Here is a 24,373-nt window from a genome sequence, read left to right on the forward strand (position 1 = left end):
CTGTATTCTCTCTCTTCCAGATATGAACTCTGGCAGCTCAAAGAACCCAGAACAGAGCACGAAGGCTGCCCCCCCCCCCACAACACACACACAGAATGTGTGTGGTGGTGGTGGTGAGAATTTCCCTCAAGCACCACCTCTTCTCACAAAATATGAACACCTTAAGAGGCTAAAGAAGGACTGCAATAAGAGTGAATGTTGAAAAGGTAAGAGAGCAAAAACATCCCACTGTTCTCATACAGTAAAGACAACCCTATTCTATCTTGGCTTCACAAACAGCAACATAGGCATTACAAGTTTAATTCTAGATTTGGTATGTTGGTCTTAAAAATATAGATACATCACAATAACTCCCATTTTCTAGCTAAAGCGATGAGTCATACATTAATATTTACTCCCCACAGCTTTCCACAATTAAAAGAAAATATAGGCTTACAAAAATTAAAAGAAAATATAAATACAGGAGCTTTTTAGCTCTTCTCTCATGCTGACAGTGGACAAAGGTCTGAAGCAGAGCAGCATCTCAATAAGTACAAAGATATGCTAGCAGAAGGAAAAAGCTGTCCACCCTTCCTCTCCCAAACTTGAAGAGAACATGGTTTACTCACAATAAAGCAAGATTTCTTCACAATACTTTGGAACTGTTACTTTTACCTTATGCGATACTCTATATTTTCTGATTTCAGCAGCGACAGGGTAGACATCCAATGTGCATATCACTCAAATTAATACCAGAGAATAAACAGAAGTGCAACTAAGGGGAGGATTCCTTTTCAGCATGACAGGAAAGCAGATTTGAAGGAGGCAGAGGAAATTGTGCTGGGTCATATTAAATAAATGTTGAACTAGGCATCTCTGAAAAGTAGGACAGGCTATAATATATGCCCTGCTCTCTGAAGCAAATTCTTATTTGGGAACATCACTAGTAATTAACAGGTAAAAGGACTATTTTCTTTGGAACTTTACAACCCAAGGCAATGCATGCATGATTTAAATATGACAAAATCTAAAAGCAGCTATATTTAAAGTAAAAAAAGAAATGAGGAAGAGGAGGGAATAGCTGCATGGTTGTTGTTTTTTGCTCCCTTCCTTGAAAAACAAAATTCAAACTATAGTCAACTTGCATCCTGAAGAAAAATACAAATGCAAACAGAAACTATAGTCCTGTGTAAGTATGTGTTATTAAAAATGCAGAATCGCTTACGCTTAACATACAGAACAGTAATACCGTATTTTTCTGTGTATTAGACAAGGTTTTTTGACTCAAAAATGGTGTAAAAAAACCTGGTGTTGTCCAATACACAGATAGTGGCATGGGGGGGGGGAGCAGCACACCTGCCCGCTGGTTGTCTGGAGCGCAACTTCCCGCGATGCCACTGCACGCAGGAAACACTCCCTAGATCATTTCCCGTGCGCAGCAGCATCAGGGGAAATCGCGCTCCAGCCAACCAGCTGGCTGGCTTCCTCCGATGCCGCTGCAAGCGGGAAACACTCCCTAGATTGTTTCCTGCGTGCAGCAACATCAGGGGAAGTTGCGCTCCAGCCAACTGGCTGGCTGGCGGGAGCTTCCCCCAATGCCACAGCGTGAGGGAAACGGTCTAGGGAGTGTTTCCTGCCCGCAGCTGCATGGGGTGAAAAGCTCAACAACTTTGTGCCATCTCCCCTCATTTTCTTAAAACTGAGTCCCCCAAAATAAGGGGGGGTCTTATACATGGGGGAGTCTTATAGATGGAAAAGTATGGTATATCAACAGGTGAAGTGTTTGATTTACAGTGGTACCTCAGGTTACATACGCTTCAGGTTACAGACTCCGCTAACCCAGAAATAGTGCTTCAGGTTAAGAACTTTGCTTCAGGATGGGAACAGAAATACTGCTCCGGCGGCACAGCAGCAGCAGCAGGAGGCCCCATTAGCTAAAGTGGTGCTTCAGGTTAAGAACAGTTTCAGGTTAAAAACGGACCTCCGGAATGAATTAAGTACTTGACCCGAGGTACCACTGTATTCATTTATGATTTTTGAGGAAAAGTACTCATATGACAAAGGGACGCGGGTGGCGCTGTGGGTAAAAGCCTCAGCGCCTAGGGCTTGCTGATCGAAAGGTCGGCAGTTCAAATCCCCGCGGCGGGGTGCGCTCCCGTCGCTCGGTCCCAGCGCCTGCCAACCTAGCAGTTCGAAAGCACCCCCGGGTGCAAGTAGATAAATAGGGACTGCTTATTAGCGGGAAGGTAAACGGCGTTTCCGTGTGCGGCTCTGGCTCGCCAGAGCAGCGATGTCACGCTGGCCACGTGACCCGGAAGTGTCTCCGGACAGCGCTGGCCCCCGGCCTCTTGAGTGAGATGGGCGCACAACCCTAGAGTCTGTCAAGACTGGCCCGTACGGGCAGGGGTACCTTTACCTTTACCTTTACTCATATGACAAACTAGTGAGGGAAGGAACAATGTTCCTTTCCAAATAAAATAAAATAAAATATAAAATAAAATATAAAATAAAATAACATAAAAGATATAGAATTCTTTACACAGCCACACATTTAAACCAAGTTTGACAGCTTTCAGAGCAAGCTAGAATTTTGTTTTGAAGATCAGCAAAAGTGTCAAATGTTGAATCTGGAAAGCAGAAAATATGCCACGCTTACAGAAAAATCCATGCTATAAATACACACTGCAGTTCTTTAGTGCTTATTTTCTTCTACCCTTTGAAATTTAAAGATGTCAATATTCAGTTACTCGTAAGCACAACTACTTTGAAGGCTGAAGACTTGAGACCTCACTTACATGTGATCTGCAAAATTTCACATAAATGTGGGTATTTCCCTTACAAGTTCCTCAAATTAGCAAGTATTTATTCTAGTATTTATGCACTAATGCATAAAATGTCAGTCTTATTTTACTGGAGACTGAAGAAAGACAGAGTCAAAAAATATTAAAACAGGTGAAAAACCATAATCCCTGCAGATGTTGTTTAACCCTTTCCACCCCTGCTGAAGGAAATCCCTATTCTGAAGGTTGCTTTAGCAAGTTAATGTCAAAGATCTGGATGCAACCAAAAGAATTCTAGACCTTTGGGACTTTCTCCCCACAAACCCATCAGAATGAACTGATGGGACTAATCTGTAAGCACGCTCAAGCCAGCCTCAGTGGCTTGCCACCCTACAGAACCAACATGTAAATGGTATCAAGAAGGACTACACATGGAACAAGAGCTTTGCCGACTGGTAGGTCCTAACCAATGCCTAGGCTGTGAATGCTACTCAGGCTGTATTTTGGTGACAGTTGCCAATGTCTCCATGAAGTCCCATCTGGCAGAGCTTTTCCAAATAGTGAAAGCCATCCTTGGATGGGTTCTCTCTCAGCAGAGATTAAGCCATTCCACACCTGCTGTGATGGGCTTTCACATATATTAATCCTCCCTGCATGACACTGTATCTGTTAGGAATTTAGCAGAACACTCTCATGAGTAAAAACCATAAGGCAGAATGCAGTCAAATACACATAACAATTCTGCAGCATTTCCATGCAGAGAAAAATGAAGCTTGGAGGATCAATGCCTGGGCATTGGTTAGGACTTTGGCTACAGAAAGCAGAATCTTTTAATGAAATACAGAATTAAGAGAATGAATACTGGACCCCCTACATATACTGTATCTAAGACTGGTTACAGGTCTGCAAAAATCAAGTCACAACTGTAGCATTTTCTCAAATTAAATCTCTCCTCATCACCACAGCAACAGGATCAGACTGCTTGCTCTAAGTCATGGGTAGGCAAACTAAGGGCCGCGGACTGGATCAGGCCCAATTGCCTTCTGGATTTGGCCCACGGACGGTCCGGGAATTGCTGCGTGGATCGCCAGCATGTGTTCTTTCCCTCTCCCTCCTTCTCCCTCACACAGCAGCGACAGCTTCTCCCTCCCTCCTCCTAGCTTCTCCCTGCCCTGCCTAGAGGAGGAAGGAGGCTGGGCTTTGTTGGTGCCAGCAGCAGCAGCAGCAGCAGCAGCAGCAGCAGCAGCAGCAGCAGCAGCAGCACTCAAGCGGCCACCATTTTAAGCAGCCCCTCTCCAGAGCCCTTTCGTGCGCTGCTCATCACCCCAACGCCTCCAGCCCCTGCCGCTCGCAAGACACAGGTAAGCAGCCACAGGGGCTCATGGTGCCCTTTGCATCACCCCCCCCCAAATGGTCCCCCCACAAGGTCTGAGGGACAGTGGACCGGCCCCCTGCTGAAAAAGTTGGCTGACCCCTGCTCTAAGTCATATTTATACAGTGGTGCCCCGCAAGACGAACGCCTCTCAAGACGGAAAACCCGCTAGACGAAAGGGTTTTCCGTTTTGGAGGCGCTTCGCAAAACGAATTTCCCTATGGGCTTCCTTTGCAAGACGAAAGCCCATAGGGAAATCTCCGGGACAGCGGGGAAGCGCAGCGCGTCTTCCCCACTGTCCTCGGACCTCCTCCGAAGCCTGGCGGCGGGGCGGGAACACCTCCTCCCGCCGCCCGGCTTCGGAAGGCTGCACCGAAGCCTGGCGGCGGGGCGAGAACACCTCCTCCCGCCGCCCGGCTTCGGAAGGCTGCTCCGAAGCCGGGCGGCGGGGCGGTAACACCTCCTCCCACCGCCCGGCTTCGGAAGGATGCTCCGAAGGATGCTCCCGCCACCAGGCTTCGGAGCAGCCTTCCGAAGCCTGCCGGGGGGGGCGGAGAGGTTTTTTAAAAACCCCGGGACAGTGGAGGACTTCTCCGCTGTCCAGGGCGATTTTAAAATGCTGGCGGGCAGGAGCGAAGCCTACGCTGCCGCCCGGCAGCATTTAAAAAAACCCGGGACAGCAGGTTTAAAATCGCCCCGGGCAGCGCGTTTCTCCGCTGTCCCCGACGGCTTTTGAAGGCAGGCGGGGGGAGCAAAGCCTTTCGCCCCCCGCCTGCCTTCAGAAGAGGTCCTAGACCTCTTCTGAAGGCAGGCGGGGGGCGAAAGGCTTTGCTTCCCCCTGCCTGCCTTCCCGGGAGAGCGGAGAAACGCAGCACGTTTCTCCGCTGTCCCCGACGGCTTTTGAAGGCAGGCGGGGGGAGCAAAGACCTTTGCCCCCCGCCCGCCTTCAGAAGAGGTCCTGGACCTCTTCTGAAGGCGGGCGGGGGGCAAAAGTCTTTGTCCCCCCTGCCTGCCTTCCCAGGGGCTTTTAAATCGCCCCGGACAGCGGAGAAGTCCTCTGCTGTCCCGGGGCGATCTTAAAATGCCGCCCACCAGCATTTTAAGATCGCCCCGGACAGCGGAGAAGCCCTCCGCTGTCCCGCGGTTTTTTAAAATGCTGGGGGTGGGAAGAAAAGCCCTTGTCCCCCCCCCCCAGCCTTCAGAAGAGGTCGGGGGACAGACTGTCCCCGGACCTGGTCTGAAGTCGGTTTCCTTAGGAACGCATTAATTGATTTTCAATGCATTCCTATGGGAAACCGTGCTTCGCAAGACAAAAAACTCGCAAGAAGAAAAAACTTGCGGAACGAATTAATTTCGTCTTGCGAGGCACCACTGTAAAGTTAAAATACAACCAATGCCTTTAAAGGCAACACAGGTCAACAATTTATAAAATTGATGCAAAGTAACAGTAACTAAACTGAAGAGTTGAAACACTATTATATTGTAGCTAACAAATAATTTGTTGCAGATGAAAGTAAAAGTGCATATCTATATTGTTGTGATTACCTATGATGGATGTAGCTACTTTCATTAAAAACCACTTATAGTTCCAGAAACATTTTCTTTTAAGTCCAGTGGCAATTTTACCCAAGTTCCTTACTACAAAACAGTTAAGACGATCTACCCAGTCATATTTACTGACACTTAATCATGGTTTCATGTGATGTCTGAATTGATAAAGGCTGGTTAGCAACTGGCTAGCAAACCGCAAATCAGAAGTTACGGGTACGGACTACAAGAAAATGTTTCAGTGTAGAGTGTTCCTGTTCAAGCCTTAATCAACTTCATTTACCCCTTTTTCTGTGCCCATCCTGCAAACCAGTCAGCATTGTGTGGGTTCCTCCCTTAAGGTTTAGTTGTAAAGTGTTACCAGATTTCTGTCATATGTGGGAATCTATCAACCCTGCTTCTATCTCCTCTTTGTTTGGATGGTGCTATTTTACCTACATAACAAACCTGGTTCTTTTGAATGCCAATTCTTATTAGTGTATATATGATTATGGTTTGAGGTGGATTGCAAATCATAACTTGTGTGGCATGATGTCTGACTTGACATGCTATCGTTATAGCCACTGCTTTGCCTCCAGAGGTCACTACAACTAGAGACTTAGGTATTGAAGAGACAGAAAATGAACTAGACAATAATTTGCACAACCCAGTTTGGTGTGATTTACCAACTCCCATAATATAAAGAAAACTTTCAGTCTAACATTATAGCAGCTAGAAAATTACCTTTAACCACCTTTATATATCTTACTGCTTTACACTTAATTTACCACAACAATTATATTAGGTCATCATTTTACTCAAATAATATGCCCATCAGTAGGAATGTATATAGGAATATAGTCCAAACCTAGGGGAATAGATACTTGCTTTCATAAATTCTGCACTATCATTTAGTTATTAATTTATCCAGCACTATCCATGTACATGTTTCTTGACAGGTCCGCACACTAAGGGCTTCAGGAATGGGAAAATGGAGGTGGAATAAACAGAGGGTAAATGTGTGATTATTTCAGTTATACATACTTTGGCTAAGCTATAATAGGATTGTTGTTGTTGTTATGTGCCCAGGCAGTAGCTTTGTTGCTTGTTCATGTATAGCGACACTAATTTTTAACTGTTAACTTCCAGTCCTGTCAGGCATAGCAAATATTATTGTTGCCCTTTGCCTGGTGTCTCCCCAGGCATGGCTGTTTGGCTTACCATGTATTTCTCCTTAACATCTCAGTATGTTAGATTTGCATTAATTTATTTGCAATACAAACATTTTGCTTAGAGCCTCTCTGTTGTTCACTCTCATTGGTATGCATCTCATATTCATGCTTGGCATGTGGTTTGCCTAGTAAGTTTCTGAAATGCTTTCTGAACTTAAAACAAATATAAAAGCAGCATTTTAAAGCGCTCTCCAAATGTTATCCTGCAGAGCACATGGTTCCTAAATTTTATTTATTTAAACAATTTATACTGCTATACTACAATTGTCTCTAAGTAGTTTACAATGATACAATACAAAAATTAAAAATCAATTAAAACCATTAACTTCAAATTAAATGCCTGCTGGGGGGAAAGTCTTCATTAGATGCTGCAAGTTCAGTAGGGAGGGGGCCTGTCTGACGTCAACCAGAAGGAAGTTCCACAAAATTGGGCCCACAGTTCTAAACACACGGCTCCTGGTGGTTATGGGCTGTGTATATGATCCTTGGGGAACCACTAACAGTGACTTCCCTGAAGACCTGTGTTCAATTTAGGGACCTGTGTTCAATTTAGGGATATAAGTGATTAGGAGATCCTTGAGGTATCCTGGACACAAATTGTTAAGGGCCTTGTAAATTAATACAAGCACCTTGAACCTGGCTTGGTAGCATATGGGCAGCCAGTGAAAAATTTCTGAGCACCAGAGTTAGGTCTGGTGATAGTCTATCCCCATCAACTGTGTAGCTGCAGCAATTGGCACCAGCAGGAGTTTCATTAAAAAGTTTCATTCCAAGTTATACATACCTAGGATTTTTACAGCACAATGTGGGCTCTCTAGAATAACTCCTTCGCCTGTGTCAAACATAGGGTTGTCTATTCCAGTTTTGGGAGGAATTTGAGCTAGCTTCTTCAACCGCATAGAAGAATTAAGGTCCAGTTCCTGTTTCTTTCCATCTTCTTCCCGCCTTCGCCTTAGGTCCTCTTGTTGTTGCCTAATTCGCTCAAGTTGAGCACTCCTCCGCAGTGGCATCATCCTGGTTCCCAGATCACCAGGGCAATCAACAGCCATCTCTCTGTGCCTCTGAGGCTCCTCAAGCGGTACAAGATCCACATTTTTTGTTTCACTGTCAGAATCTTCTGTTATATGCCCATTCATATGAGAGGTTGTCATTGTTGTATGCAGTAAGTCGTACCACTTGTCAGACATAAACTCTATTATAAGGCCTATTTTCTTGAAGGTACCACTTAAAATCCATTATAGCATGAACCAATTCTTCATATGCGTCACCAGATCAAGATGAAAATAAATTTCCAACAAGAAAATCTGAGAAAATATAAAAACAACACAGTAAAATTAACTTCACCTAATGCTACAGTTACATTCAGTTGCTATCAGTAAATTTAGCAGAAATACTTGGGTACAGAGATTTCCACATTCTCCCTCCAAGGTAAAAAGCCAATTGCTCATATTCTGGGGGAATTTGTACACTGCTACATATACAAATGCAGATAACTACACTAGCAGAGGAAGGGAAGGACCCTCAAAACCAGGAGGTAACCTAAAAGTTCCCAAGGCTGTATGTGAAATGCACACAGGCGAATCAGTACTTGGATAAGGACAACATAATATGATTTAGTAATTAGTTGTTCATTAAAAAAAATATTAAAGATTTCTTTGCCAAAATATGTGCATTGTCTTTTTTCAAGTTGTATTTTATTTCAGATCAGTTTCATTTGTTCTTCGATTCTTCTACTTGGTGTTTGTGTGGGGTTTTGTGTCAGTGTCACTTGTATGGGTTCTCTTACTATTTGCTTGTTTATTTCTTTGGCGGTGAGAGGTTGGGGGTGGGGCCTAAGGTGTGGCAGGTAGTCTTTGGTTGGCTGCAGTGAGATTTGTTTTAGTTTGGAGTGGTGTGTGTGTGTGTGTATTTTTGGATCAGGTTAGCCAAAATGCTTTGTATGCTGTCAGTGGATTCTTGTTGTCTTGTTGGGCTATGTATGTGATAAAGGGGAACCATACCAGGGTGAAGGTGTCTTATCCTATTTGTCCCTGTGTCAGTTTCAGTTTATTGGTTAGTTTTTCTAATAAAACTGTTTCCCATACTATTTGATACCATTGGTCTATGTTTACTTCTGACAGGTCTCTCCAGCGTCTGGCTATGACGCTTCTGGCTGCTGAGAAGTTGGGTATGAGCTCTTTATAATGTGAGTGGGCATTATTATCTTGGAAAATGTTCACTATGGCCAGTTCTGGGGTGTGTTCTAATACCTGTTTAGTTATTCTGCATATTTCTTGTAGGACTGCTGTCCAGAAGGATTTGATTTTAAGGCATTCTGACCGCATGTGGAGGTTCTGAAGATTTAATTTACAGGAAGTTTGTTACTCTAATTTTATCACTGCTTTTGGAATCACTGACAGCTTCCTTATTTCCCTCCTATGAGTTTTCAAGGCTCATAGTCTTCCCTCAACTAAGACAGCAATCCTAACCCCTGATCTGCCTGCTGGTGGGAGCTACTAACTCCACCACAATAAAGGAACCCTGCCATGCCCAATAAAAGTTTGGAAAAGTGCATGCTACCACCAGCAATGTTCCCACAGGTGGCAATGACTAATGGAGCTAATGCAGCAAAAAATGTCAGGAACAACTGCCCTCTCCTCCACACCTTTTACCAAGGCTGGTGGAAGGGTTAGGACTTTAGATGCAGTTGTGGATCTGCCACCCTGTCCTATTCTGCTGTTCCTGGCTAGTCCTTTAGATTGTTCTGTTACCTAGCTTCAGGTTAACTGTGCCTCTGTTGCAAACCGGTACTTTTGTAGACCACCATTATCAGTTTCTGACCTCTCCCATTTGCCTTTGTTACTCAGAAGAATAACAGTTCAGTTAAAACAACGATGACTAAAATGTTTTTGGTTTCATTATGCCCATCTTCAAAGCTTATAGTTTAGAAAATGATTATTCTGCACTGGCTTCAAACTGGGAGGATTCCTTCCCACTTTAGTTCACAATCCACAGTTGGCATATCTCATTTTGAATATTGTGGTTTATGCAATAAACATAAAGGACACAGGCTTTAAATTATGTGACATACAGGAGGTGTACGTTTTTTTAAACTTTATTGCTGAATGGTCTGAGTGATCATCATTTAATTAGTACATGATGGCTGTTAAGGAAAGACTGACCATGACAAAGTTTCAAACTTAGTAAAACAAGTTTCTGTTTACACTGTTTAATTCCCTTTACTCCCATCTACTTAAAATAAATGATAGAATCTGGAGGAGTACATTGGCCTTGTCTTAGTAATTAGCAATAAAGAAAACATGATATGTTTAACTTTATATTACAAGCTGAATTATTAAATTAAAAGTGTAATACTACAAAATCTGAAGATTCATAAATAACCAGGACTATATTGATTTGCAAGTGCATTCTTTAAGCAAGATTCCTTGTGGATTGACAGGAGAGAGAAAATTGGTGGGTGAGAAAAACACACTAACAGTCAGGGACACTGGCCTCAGGAACAGTAGAAGTCATTCCAGCTACTAGGTTTTACAAACTCAAATATGTGTAAGTAAATGTCTAGCTCATAAAGGGTAAGCAAGCAGAAGTAAGTCACCAAGCTATTTTGTCTATAGAGTATGAACGTACGAGAGAAACTAGGAGATAGTTCATGATTTTGCTATGAAAAAAGCCAGAAAAATAAAGATTTTAAGTAAAACGGTCTATTTATAAACGTTTACAATCACATTGGTTCATTAGAATAAAAAATGAAAAACATTAGGAGGATAAATTTAAATTAAATTTAAATTATTAGGATCAATTTAAAAGTTATAAAAACTCCATTTATGTTATGCCAGAGTTAGGCAACCTGCGACTTTCCAGGCAATGTTGGTCTCCAGTAATCATCAGCACAGCTAATGGCCCAGGATATTTCTCTCTCTCTCTCTCTCTCTCTCTCTCTCTCTCTCTCTCTCTCACACACACACACACACACACACACACAAAAACCACCCTTCATCCATAAAAATACAAAAGAACAGAAATTATCTAATTTAATCTAATCAAATCAAATCAAACCAAGCTCCCTCTTTTCTCAAACACATCTAAAAGGCCACAGAATTTTCATCAGGCTAAAAGGCCTGGTTATAGAGGAAGGTTTTGCCTGGCACCTAAAGATATGTAATGAAGGTGCTAGGCAAGCCTCCCTAAGGCGAGCATTCCACAACCAGGGAGCCAGTGCAGAAAAGGCCTGTTCTCATGTTGCCACCCTCTGGATCTCTAGTGGAGGAGGGACATGAAGAGCCTCTGATGATGACTGCAGCATCTGGGTTGCTTCATTTGGGGAAAGGTGGTCCTTGAGCTATTGCAGACCTGAGCAGTTTAAGGCTTTATAGGTCAAAACCAGCACTTTGCACTGGGCCTGGAAACTAATTAGCAGTCAGTGTAGTTGGGCCAGGATTGGTGTAATATGCTGAAAGCCTCTTGCACCAGTGAGCAGCCTGGCCACCAAATTCTACACCAGCTGAAGTTTCTAAACCATCTACAAAGGCTTACCAGAGCACAGACGATGGAAATTAGGCTATCCCTTTCCAGATAGAGGCACAGCTAGGCCACCAGCCGAAGCTGATGGAAGGCACTCTGCACCACTGAAGCCACCTGAGATTCAAGTGACAGCAAAGGATGCAGGAGTATCCCCAAGCTACATACCCACTGCTGCAGAGGGAGCGAAACCCCATCAAGAGCAGGGAACCTTCCATCCATCCTGTCTAGAGAACTGCCCACTAACAGAGCCTCATTCGTATCTGGATTGAGCTTGTTTGTTGGCTCTCATCCAGTCCATTACCAAGGCAAGACCAAGGTGTTTCATGTTGTAAGGGCCAGGGCCTTTTCAGTACTGGCCCCAATCTGGTGGAATGCTCTGTCACAAGAGACTAGGGCCCTGTGGGACTCGACATCTTTCCGCAGGGCCTGCAAGACAGAGCTGTTCTGCCTGGTCTTTGATTTGGACTCAGGCTGACCCTTATGTTTCCCTCCCCTTATGGTTTTTTTGATCTATGGGCTACTATTAAAATGAGGCTGCATTTTAAATTGTATTTTAACCCATATTTTAATAAATTGGTTTCTCCCCGCCCCCATTATGTTTTTATTGTAATTTTACTGGTGTTAGCCGCCCTGAGCCCAGCTCTGGCCAGGGAGGCCAAGGTATAAATTAAAAATTATTTATTATTATTATTATGTCACCCTGTGATCTCCATGAAGGTTGGTATATAAATATAATAAGTACTACTCAGAACTGTTTTAAAGATTTTCTTGCACATCGAATCTGAGCATATTGATTTCAACTGTACAGCAGAGCAAGATGTCTTCAAATACAAACAAGTTCACAGGTCATTATAGATGTGCAGTTAATTAATTTAATTTAATTTAATTTAAGTAAACAAGTCATACCACAATACAGTTCCTGTAAAAGGAAAGAGACCATTATTTTTAATCAAATTTAGAATTTGTTGGAAAGAGTTGGATAACAACACTAAGAATCCCAAATCAACTCCTTGCTTGTTGTCAGTCTCACCAATTTAGCAGGACTTAAATCTGTGACTGAAGAATGTTGATTAATCACACCAGTGCACCAATTTTCATAGCCTGATTATTGCACTAGCTAAGAACAACATTGAGTTCAAAGTCACTTCATAATTTCTAGTAAACATCTAAAATATGTAGATGGTGGGAAATGACCACACTAACAGAAGACTTTAATTTTTGTATCTATAATGGAAGCATTTTATTTCCAGCTACTGCAGTCTTTGAAGCTCATATAAAAAGATGCTAACATTGAGTAGATAGATCCTGAAAAAGATGCCAATCAATATTGAGTAGATATCTACTGAAATAATGGAACATGGTTTAATTCCCTTCATTTCCTCTCTCATGTCTCCCACCTTTGGGCAGCAGCTGGAACTCCTCATTTATACCAGATTAGCATTCCATTGGCACTCTCAGGAGCTGACTGTTTGTTTCCATAGCAACAGCTCTGCCAGCTAGCCTGCAACTTGTGCAAAGAAAAAACTTAAATCATGAAATCGCAACCAGCCATTCCTCTGTCTTCTCAGATTCTTTTCTACTGAAGTCAGGTAACAGTGATTAGCATCCTAAGCCTGTTAAACAGAAAATTAGATGATTACTCATATGCAAAGCTGTACTACATCTTCCTACTAGCTGTATCAAGCTCAGTTGGCAGATGGCTAAAGCTTCCTAGTAAGTAGAAGTAATGATGTCAAAACCTCTAAAGGACAGCACGCAAACTATCTGCTCTATTTACGTCAGTTATCCAAGACCACTTAATACTGACTCAGGTGAAAATTCACTTTATGTGATAGGCAAAAATAATAATTGTAGATTTAATTTAAAAGTGTAAACTATCAGGTTCACTTATACTAATGCTGTGTGCACTTTAGAAAACCTTGAAGAGTGGACTGCTTAACAGTTCAGCTGATTTACTGGTCTTCCAACCACCATGAAAAGATATCCCCACTATTCATTTCCCGTGAAGCTTATTCACAAAGGGGGAAAAAAGAGTCTACCCACCTACAAAGTAGTTCTAGTTTCTCCAACCAATCAATAATACAACCTGGAGGATCAGACATCAGTTTCCTGGCACAGGTAAAATGACAATTTCAATGCCACCTCTTAGAAAATGCAATTAAGTGTTATAGGTCTCACTTATAAATATTGTGAAACCCATTTTGATTGGCTCCAAAGCAGTGTTAGAAACTCAGATATATAAGCTAGGTGCCAAACCAGAGTTACAGTTGTCAAAATAGAATGCCTAGTTGCCATTTTGGGGCCAGTCGATTCAAAAGTGGTATTTTTCAATATGACTTTTTGGTTCCTGAAATTCATTCTGATTGTGCAGATAAAATGTAATGAATAGAATTCTACAGGATGTGTTGCTAGTGTGTGAAAACAGTCAAGATCCAAGCATCCCCAGGCATGCACCTCCAGAAGGTGGAGACGTCAGGCACCATCCTGGAACCTAGGCATCTTCACTCAGTTGCAAGTGCCGATAGCCAGGTACAAAATGCACATGGCGAATTTTAAACACTGTTCCAAAGAACAGCACACAGTGATTCATGAACACAGTGGCTTTTCAAACCCCATTTCTTGGTACAGCCTTTCATGTCCTCCAAAAATCCACTTGATGATCAAAGGGCTACCAAGAGTGGTTGCTGTATGGGACACCAGGGATGGGGGAGAATTGACAACTTCTCTATGAACAAATGCAAGGGACACTTCAGATCCAAACCTTCTTCCAAAACAGTTCAACATCATGGTTAACTGCTCCTTAAAGGTAAAGGTACCCCTGCCCATACGGGCCAGTCTTGCCAGACTCTAGGGTTGTGCGCTCATCTCACTCTATAGGCCGGGAGCCAGCGCTGTCCACAGACACTTCCGGGTCACATGGCCAGTGTGACAAGCTGCATCTGGCGAGCCAGCGCAGCACACGGAACGCCGTTTACCTTCCCGCTGATAAGCGGTCCCTATTTATCTACTTGCACCCGAAGGTGCTTTCAAACTGCTAGGTTGGCAGGCGCTGGGACCGAACGATGGGAGCGCACCCCGCCGCAGGGATTCGAACCGCCGACCTTTCAATCGGCAAGTCCTAGGCGCTGAGGCTTTAACCCACAGCGCCACCCGCGTCCCTAACTCCTTAGCTCCTGGCAATTTGCTTCTCTGGAACCCCCCCTTCAGAATAAAAATTTGCTTGTGCCACACAGAATTTTTTATTGATAAGAAATACATTGGAAAATAAAAAGAAACTCCTCCTAGCAGTGCTAAAACACATAGAACACAACTACTTTATAATATGACCATGAGACATCCAGAAAGTATAAAAGAACGCAGCTACATAAGAACATGAATCATTCTCAAAATGTAAATATAAACAAGCCTCTCACATATGTACGTTAAGTATTATACAAACTCACTGAGAGGTGAGAGCCTGCTTTTGCTGGGTAATCTCATTTATATTAGGTCTAATGTGAGATAAACACTCATCTCCTCAACACCACAAAGAAGCCTTTCTCTTTTCTGATCTTTCATAATTGTCAGAGTTGAAAATCCCTGTTCACAATATGTCGTGGAGAACTGTAGAATAATAGCCCATGCTCTTGAAGAGAGGCATGGATACTGTTTCTGATCACAGGTTTTTTTTTTTAAATTTTTTTTAATACTAACTGTACTGCAATGAAATATTTAAATGTTTCTTTGATTGTCCTTGAATATTCCTACCACACTTGCTATCCTCTCCTGCCACACCTGTGTGGTGCACCACACCCTTTAAGCACCACTGTCTTGGGGGGGGGGGGATGAGTGAGTGCTACTCTGTTACTCTTGCTTGACTTTTGCTGCAGCTTTCAATAGCATGAACCATGGAATCCTCCTGGATTACCTCTGCAAGTTGGGGACACAGTATAGGAGGTTCCGCTACTTCTGTGATCATTTCCAGACAGTAAGCATTGGAGAGTCCCATGGACTGCAAGAAAATCAAACCTATCCATTCTTAAGGAAATCAGCTCTGAGTGCTCACTGGAAGGACAGATCGTGAAGCTGAGGCTGCAATACTTTGGCCACCTCATGAGAAGAGAAGACTCCCTGGAAAAGAACCTGATGTTGGGAAAGATGGAGGGCACAAGGAGAAGGGGACGACAGAGGACAAGATGGTTGGATAGTGTTCTCGAAGCTACCAGCATGAGTATGACCAAACTGCGGGAGGCAGTGGAAGACAGAAGTGCCTGGCGTGCTCTGGTCCATGGGGTCACAAAGAGTCGGACATGACTAAACGACTAAACAACAACAAAGCATTGGATGACTGCCTTTCAGCTCCTTTGCAATTGTGTTGTAGGATGCTGCAGTGCCCCTTCCCCAAATGCTATTTAATTTCTATATGAAGCAGCTGGGTGCAGTCATTAGGTGATTTGGGTCACAGACACAGAGTCATCAGTATGCTGATGACACACATCTCTATTTCTCTGTAACATCTGAATCATGTATTACTGCACAAGTCCTTGGCCAGTACCTGGACTTAAGAGGTGGACTGGAGTGGTGAATAAAAAAAAAACCCTCACTCCTGGTAAGATCGAAGTCCTATGTGTGAATAGTTCCTAGGTCTGATCAACTGCATGTTCAGGATGGAGTTGAACTACATCTGAAGAAGCAGGCTGTTAGGCTAAGAGTACTTCTCAATTGCTGATGCTGGAGGCCAAGTGTCTTCAGTGGCTAGGAGTGCTTTCTACTAGCTTTGGCTGATATGCCACAAATGGCTACAGTGATATATTCAGTGCAACCTCAAGACTGGATTATTGCTATGCACTCTTATGTGTGTCAACTCTTGACTAGAAGTTCCAGTTAGTGCAAAATGCAGCAGCCAGATTGTGATAATTTTGTTGAAACAATTGCATGGGTGTTGGGGCAACTATATGCTGTTGGGCCAGGTTTAAGGCATTTTATTTTATAAAGGTTCCCCACCCTGTTAAAGGTTAAATTATACACTGAAACTACAATCATATGTAAGATTTTCCTATATAATTCTCAAATGCCTCATGGCTATCACAGCCTAGAACTGCATTAAATCTGAGCCATTGGAGCACCTGATGGACCTTGAGACCACAGCCTCCTAGTTTGTAATCTGTAAAATGGAAGTAATGGCTTAATTCACAGGACTATTTGTTAGAGGCATGGGAAAGGTTATGGAATGAAGAAATAAAATTTACTGACTGTAGAGCATTAAAAGAAAATATTATGAAAATGATGTATAGGTGGTATTTAACACCAACTAAACTTGCTAATATATATATAAGACAAAAGAGAAGAAATGTTGGAAATGTAAAGAAAAGGAAGGGAATTTCTATCATATGTGGTGGACATGTAGTAAAGGAAAGGTTTTCTGGGAAATGATAAATAATGAGTTAAAGAAAATGTACAAAAGTACATTTGTCAAAAAACCAGAAGCATTCTTATTGGGTATAGTAGCTAGATATGCAACAACGGCAGCGAGGACTTTGCTAGCCCCAAAATGGAAACAACAGGAATTACCGATTGAAGAGTGGTAGACGAAGATTATGGAATACGCAGAGCTGGCGAAGCTGACCAGGAAAATCCGAAACCAACGTGATCAAACTTTCCAAAAAGACTGGGGCAAATTTATACAATATTTGAAGGACAACTGCAACCAATTAACAACACTAGCAGTACTGACTTAAGAAGACTTGTAAAATTTCTGATTTATACCTTTTTACACAAATATTTTTAAATGGGGCAATAGATATGGATGAAATGTAAACAAATGCTATGACATAGAAAGGAATTATGGTAACCATGAGGCGGGAGGGAGGGAAGTTGATTAGCTCATATGAGCAAATAATAGTGTTAAAAAATAAGATTATATTTAAATAATATAAAATGGAAAATTAATAAAGTATTATAAAAAATAATAATTCACAGGACTATTCTTAGGATAAATGAACCACTTCTCAACTCAAGAGACTAATACAATTGTTAAGAGGATCATAAAGCAATTTATAACCTGGGACATTCCTGAATATTTTAGGGTTTTACAAGAAAGAGACCATCAATCAGTTGATGATGTCAGCTAGGAACAGTAGGATTCGGCTACTCCCGTTTCAGGCAGGAGTGGTTATTGTTAGTCATCACTTCAGTTTCATTCCATTCATTTTACACTTACTAGAACTTTGAGAGCGCAATGACATCAGATTTCGCAAGCTTCAGAGACAACTATTTCTCTCATGACATACCACATTTTTCAGTGCACTAGATGAAGCAGAATTCTCTTTATAACATGGGAGTTTCCAGTGCCATCGTTGCTTCAACTGCACATGGGAAGCCAGTTTTGACTTACCTACCAGAATGATACATAGCTATGTCATTTATGTTTACCATTTGGCTGGAATTAAGATAAGACTTCTAAGTGTGGTTTTAGGAATGCTGCATTATCAGCTGAAGAGAAGGTTAAACTGAGAAATAAAAACACAGCCTTCTCTTGCTTTTAAAGTCTATCGTTTAGTTCAGTGGGAGTTTTATGTTTTAGCATAGCCAGTAAAGGCTATTAGAGGCATTTGTTAAGCAGTAGGAGATTCAGTGAAATCTACCTGACTTCAGAAAAATAAGCAGTTCTGTGTTTCTCTTTGTGATCTTTCTAGAATCATATATGTATTACCTTAACTACGAAAAGGTATATGAACCTATCAGTTAAGGATTTCAGTAAGGTCAGCCAAAACCTGAACTCACCAAAGACTTGACACTCCCAAGCAGAGAAGGGATAGATGTCTTTGAAGTTATGCTTGAACTTTGCAGTCCAGCATGGCTGAAAGGATGAGGCCCCACTTGCATTACCCAGTTCAGAGCTGGGAAGGAAAGGCGGGCCTTGTTCCCACAATGAGCTGGAAGGAGTACTAGGCAACTCTAAAGTTCAATGTAACATCAAAGAGTTGGGACGCGGGTGGCGCTATGGGTAAAAGCCTCAGCGCCTAGGGCTTGCCGATCGAAAGGTCGGCGGTTCGAATCCCCGCGGTGGGGTGCGCTCCTGTTGTTCGGTCCCAGCGCCTGCCAACCTAGCAGTTCAAAAGCACCCCCGGGTGCAAGTAGATAAATAGGGACCGCTTACTAGCGGGAAGGTAAACGGCGTTTCCGTGTGCGACTCTGGCTCGCCAGATGCAGCTTGTCACGCTGGCCACGTGACCCGGAAGTGTCTCCGGACAGCGCTAGCCCCCGGCCTCTTGAGTGAGATGGGCGCACAACCCTAGAGTCTGTCAAGACTGGCTCGTACGGGCAGGGGTACCTTTACCTTTTTAACATCAAAGAGAAGATCTGGCTCAAGAGGGAACAAGTCCTTCTGAGGCCAGCATGGCAAAGACAAACTGCTCACTAGCTCTGAGTTGAGCAGAAGGAAGGAAACTCATTCCCATGGGCCTAGCACAACATCGGAGTGAGTCCTTGCCCTACTCAGGAACTTGAAAATGGTGAGGTTGTTTTGGTCTAATGGCAACTGCAACAAACTCAAACTTTTTCTTTAAATTTAGATAGCATAAAATAAGTGAATGTCTGCTGTTGAATCCTCATGTCTTAGACTTTACCCTAATAAATAAGATCCTAGAGACCCTACATGCAGTGTTATTACATTAGGCTCCTCAGTCCAGTAGGACGTAACAAGACCTATGATATATTAACTAGAAAAGTATGTCCACTGCACCAAGTCTAACTTGGTAATGTAATGTAATGTAGGAATGTAATGTAGGAATCTCAACTGAAGCACCCCTGACAGATGGTCATCCAAGTTGCTATCATGTGAACAACAAAACCAGCCACAATGTTCCCAAGGAGCTTGGTTTGGGTGCCTGTATAAGCCACAACTTGGGAAGCCACACAGGGAGCCTCATGTGGCACTGGATGTGAGATAGAAGCCATGACATCCAATGGCACAAACTGACTGTAGTTAATTGCTGCACAGGTTTAGAGGGTATCCTGCATGACGACAGCGTTTACTTGTGGCATGAATGCTTTGATTGAATTGGAAAGCAACATATAGCAATGCATTGCTATTTTCCCCAACCTGGAGGGCTCTAATTCCCATCAGTCCAAGTCAGCATGGCTAATGATGAAGGATGATGGAAGACGATGGAAGGCTGAGGTACAGGATCTTTCTTGTTCACTCCAGTGTGACACTGTTTCCAGTATGTGGAAAGACCCAGCTTCAAAGCAGTGTACCGTCTGATTGACAATTGCAAGTCCTCTCTTTAACTCATATGAAGAACCAATCATGCAGGCTGGAAAAAAAATGCATGATCTGCCACTAAAGATGTACCTTGCATTTTGAGAAAATCCTCAGGGCAACACAGAGATTGAATTGGTTGCACCCAGTACATATAACAGAAGGACTGTGTCAAGCTAAAATATTATCCTTCAGATCCAATGTAGCAAGCAGACACATGAGCCTCCCACAGAATACATCTGATAAAGCAGGACCTATTGGTAAATTTCTAAATGTTTTGTAGCCAACTTGAGTTGTATTCAAAGTAGTGCTAAGAAAGATGGCCTGTTAGCACAAGGATTTCCATTTGTGCAGCAAAATTTACTTTTCTCCTTCCTCTGTGTGCCCCATGTGTTCTAGGAGTTCCCCACACACACTGGAGCAGATTTGAGTTAAGAACGGACCTCCAGAACGAATTAAGTACGTAACCAGAGGTATCACTGTAGTTCCTGAAAGCATGAATTTTGCCCATCCCTGCCCCTATGTTCCATTGTAGAATACTTTCTTTGCCCATGAATATGAAATACATTTGTTAAAAATGACACCCTATTCTGTGCAATATAAATTCAAAGCAGCCAATACAATTTAAAATCAAATTAAATTGAAATCCAATAAAGCGTATAACAAATAGCAAAATATCAGCAACATAAATCTTAAAAGGACCTAATTAAAATATGCCCACTGAAATAAAACTGGCTTAAATGTGCACTTTAAAAGCAGGCAGTGAAGGAGCCAGAAACCTGCCTAGGAAGACGCTTTCATAATTTGGACATTGCAATAAAAAGTCCTGTCTCTTCATCCCCAAATAAACAAACCATCAGTGGAAAACCACAAGGACTTAGAAAGTAGAGCCAAGTTCTTCAGCAGGTTCAGGCTGGAGAATAATTCCTCTGAACCTCAGCCCAACACAGGCAGCTTACGTTTCTGAAGACCAAAGTGGCCATTTTGAATTGAGGTTGGCAAAAGTGATGTCCAGAGAAATTGGTACATAACTGGCATTGCATTATCAGTCCTGCTAGCCCCAGACAACAAGCCTGGCACAGCATTCTGGATCAAATGTAGTTTGAAGACTGTCCTCAAAGGCAGTCTCACGAAGTGCAGTATATCCAAACGAACCTGGAGCTGGCCTGGGAATGAATGACCATGTCCAGATCTAACTTTAGGAATGCAAACAGCTGGAATTCCAGTTAAAATTGATAAAAGGCACTCCTGTTAACTGCAGTTACCTGCACGTTCAGAAATGCAGAGGGATCCAAACTGCAAATTGATTGACGGTGCAATGTGGGGCTTTATAAAATACATTTCAAAATGTTGATTGGATTCAGAATCTGTGTCAGAGTCATGCTCATAACCCTTCATTCCAAATTTGAATTGCAGTTCCCTTCCAAATTTGAATTACAGTATTTGTAGGCTTCCTGCAAATTCTTCACTACACCTCAGGTCCCCAAAAGTTGGGCTTGTCATGAATATCTGCTAAAAACTGATGGGATGCCTCCTGCCACAGGGTAGAAGGCGTGAGGCAACAAGGTCTGCCTGCCTTGTGAGTGCTCAGCTAACTGAAGAACCACAGCATGGTAAGAAATTCACAAGATAAGCTTTAACAAGTCAATATACCAGAGTCCAGTTAAGTAGTCACATACATCAACAACTAATTACACTGATAGGCAATAACTTAAACTAGCAAATAATGTACATGCAAGTTTACTTCCCTACAAAATGTTTAACCAGCCTGATACCAGTCAGTTAAGTACAGAGTATGACAGCAACATTTATTTAAAATATTTGTGTTCCAGATTTAAGGTTCAATGTGGCTCCTACAATATGTTTTATAAATAATCAAGAAATTCAGTTGTCAGTAGCAAACTTTATTACTAAAGACCAGCCCTCCATTATATAACAAAATAAGAGGGGGGAAATGGATCTTACAGCTTCTCCAATAAGGGAGGAACTAGTAAGAAAGGTTCTGTTCCTAGCTGTTGAGAACTTCATCTAATGTATTGGTGTTAAATGAAGGTCTTATCAGAGGATGTCACTTACCGTAATATGGAGATTCATAAATGGAGGGGCAATCTCTATTGATTCCAGTCCACACAGGGCTTCAAAGGTAAGCACTTCAAATTGGACCCGAAAGCTAACATTTCAGCAAGTTTTTAATGCTTCATTTTTTTACTATGTTTTTATATGCTGCAAACTGCCCAGAGTGGCTGGGGATATCCAGCCAGATGGGCAGGGTATAAATAACAAAATTATTAAAATTATTGTTTTTACTTTTCATTGTTTCTGCTGAAGCTGCTGGACAACTGCACTGCACTTGTCAGAGTCCTCCGTGTGCCAGTAGTGGTTTAGTCATGTTGGCTACATGACCCGGAAAGCTGTCTGTAGAGAAACACTGGCTCCCTCGGCCTGAGATCAGTGCTGCAACCCATAGTCGCCTTTGACTGGACTTAACCGTCCAGGGGTCCTTTACCTTTTACCTTTACTAATTTACTTCAGCTGGTAACTGGGAATGGGTGCTTAGAATTGGTGGCAAGATAGCAGCAAGATCTGTAAGTTGCCCCTTTCTTTGAATTTTGTGATGCAAGTATTCCCTGGTCAGTGTTAAGTTGCCAGATGACAGATTTGGAACCATAAAATATTAATCTTTTGGTGAGAGGTCACCATCCATCTGCTCTCGGTGTGCTTGCTATCTTGCTACTGAATGCATTGCCATTGCTGTTTTGGTGCTTAGAGTTGGTGGCAAGACAGCAACAAGATCTGCAAGTTGCCCCTTTCTTTGAATTTTGATAATGCATTCACTAGGAATACAGCAAACCTAAAAAGGGGAGGTGATCAAGCAGACACAGGTAGTAACAGATGCTCCAAATGCAGCAGCTATCAGTCAGGGACATCCAACACACTGAGCATGCACCAGGTTCAGAATCACACTCGTATTTCAACCAGGTGGTTGAGACTGAACTACTGCAGTATATACACAGAGATATACATGCCTAAGGAGCAGCTGGCAGGACACTGAGAGAAGATGGCTAAGTTTCGCCTTGATCAAGACACATGGAATTGATGTCCGCTACAGCAATAAAGGGACACGGGTGGCTCTGTGGGTTAAACCACAGAGCCTAGGACTTGCCGATCAGAAGGTCGGCGGTTTGAATCCCCGCAACGGGGTGAGCTCCCTGCTCCTGCCCACCTAGCAGTTTGAAAGCACGTCAACGTGCAAGTAGATAAATAGGTACTGCTCTGGCGGGAAGGTAAACGGCATTTCCGTGTGCTGCTCTGGTTTGCCAGAAGTGGCTTAGTCATGCTGGCCACATGACCCAGAAGCTGTACGCCTGCTCCCTCGGCCAATAAAGGGAGATGAGCGCCGCCACCCCAGAGTCGGTCACGACTGGACCTAATGGTCAGGAGTCCCTTTACCTTTACCGCAATAAAGTTGTATCTCATCACATGTGTTTTACTGGATGAGAATGACTTCCATTGACAAATAAATGGTGGTAGGTATGAACACTGGATAAAACTGTTAGATCTAATTGCATCTTGTGTGCTAAATGAACCATCACAATGGCTCTAATGAGCAAAGTAAGTGATTGTTCCTCTTCAAGTTTGGAATATTTTCCTTGGCACAGCAGCATGCTTCAGACTGAACCGATGCTCTGTTCCAGCTCCTTACTTCTCATTCTATAATCAGATAGTTTTACTGACATATTAGAAGCCTTTTTTTGCTTATAAGTGCTTATATTTATTATAGTGATATTACCAGTTTTCAATTCCAAATCAAACTGAGGAATTAATCCATCACTATTTCACCATGTCTTGTAGATTCATTTCAGACTATAACTGCTATTGCTATCAGTATTACACTGTTGTCTGTGGAATGGATACATACAAAAAATAATGGTGTTAAAACATGGAATAAGTGGCTCAGCTTAAAACTCACTTGTGTGCAATCCAAGCAAAGTTAAGTACTTTTAAGTCTCACTGATTTCAGTGGGAGAGATTTAAGCACACATTTAATTCTCCTGTTGAAATTAATGGGACAAAGTACTTAGTTTCAGCTGGAGTGTGTTCTTAGTGTTTACAAAGTTCAGCAATCAAAAGGAAAGCCACATATTTCAAAAGCATCTGCTTACCTCTCTGAAGTTTCACCCAGGTAAGATACTTAACAGTCACTATAAAATTGCTCTAATCCAGAAATTTAAGCTTATTCAGGCAATGATTCACAGTAAAAATAATCAGAAACAGATTTTGTATTTGTAATAACTAGCAAGTGGTATTAAGTTCACATTAATTTATTTAAAACTGTTATAGCACATCTACATGAATTGGTTTCTAAGCATACTATTACATTTGCAAGGCTCCAACTCTTAAATTCATGATGAAGTTTATTTCCTATATGATCTGTGCTTCTTTAATTATCCAAGACTTGTTTTTCATTTCAAACATTTTTTGAACTATTTTACATCCAGGGCTGACCTGTAGATTAAATTTGTTGTGAACTTTGATGAAAAAAATATTGAACACAATTCTGCCTTTCTTCTTGTTGCCTTTAAAGTCTTAATTCTGACACAGGGAAGCTTAAATTCATACTTCTATAGTATGAATTTTTGAGACAATGATGATAGATTAATTACACACCTTAATAAAAATCCCTTTAGCCAATGCCCACCTCCTGTTTAGATAGTCACAC

At 42.2% G+C, this 24,373-nt stretch overlaps 1 protein-coding gene across 3 annotated transcripts in view; it reads right to left on the reverse strand.

Moving 5' to 3' along the window:
* The window catches only part of PALS1 (protein associated with LIN7 1, MAGUK p55 family member), a 54,234-nt gene that overhangs the window by 26,458 nt on the left and 3,403 nt on the right, over positions 1–24,373 (reverse strand). For 2 of the 3 annotated variants that reach the window (XM_028725721.2, XM_028725733.2), the window contains exon 2: positions 7,675–8,194. In XM_028725721.2, coding sequence (XP_028581554.2) covers positions 7,675–8,077 — 403 coding nt within the window. In that variant the 5' untranslated portion in view covers positions 8,078–8,194. Of the gene's footprint in view, positions 1–7,674; positions 8,195–12,808; positions 13,025–24,373 lie in introns of all 3 variants that reach the window. The other variant, XM_028725727.2, reaches the window with a different exon arrangement.

This window comes from Podarcis muralis, chromosome 1 (genome assembly GCF_964188315.1).
Source record: "Podarcis muralis chromosome 1, rPodMur119.hap1.1, whole genome shotgun sequence".
NCBI lineage: Eukaryota > Metazoa > Chordata > Lepidosauria > Squamata > Lacertidae > Podarcis > Podarcis muralis.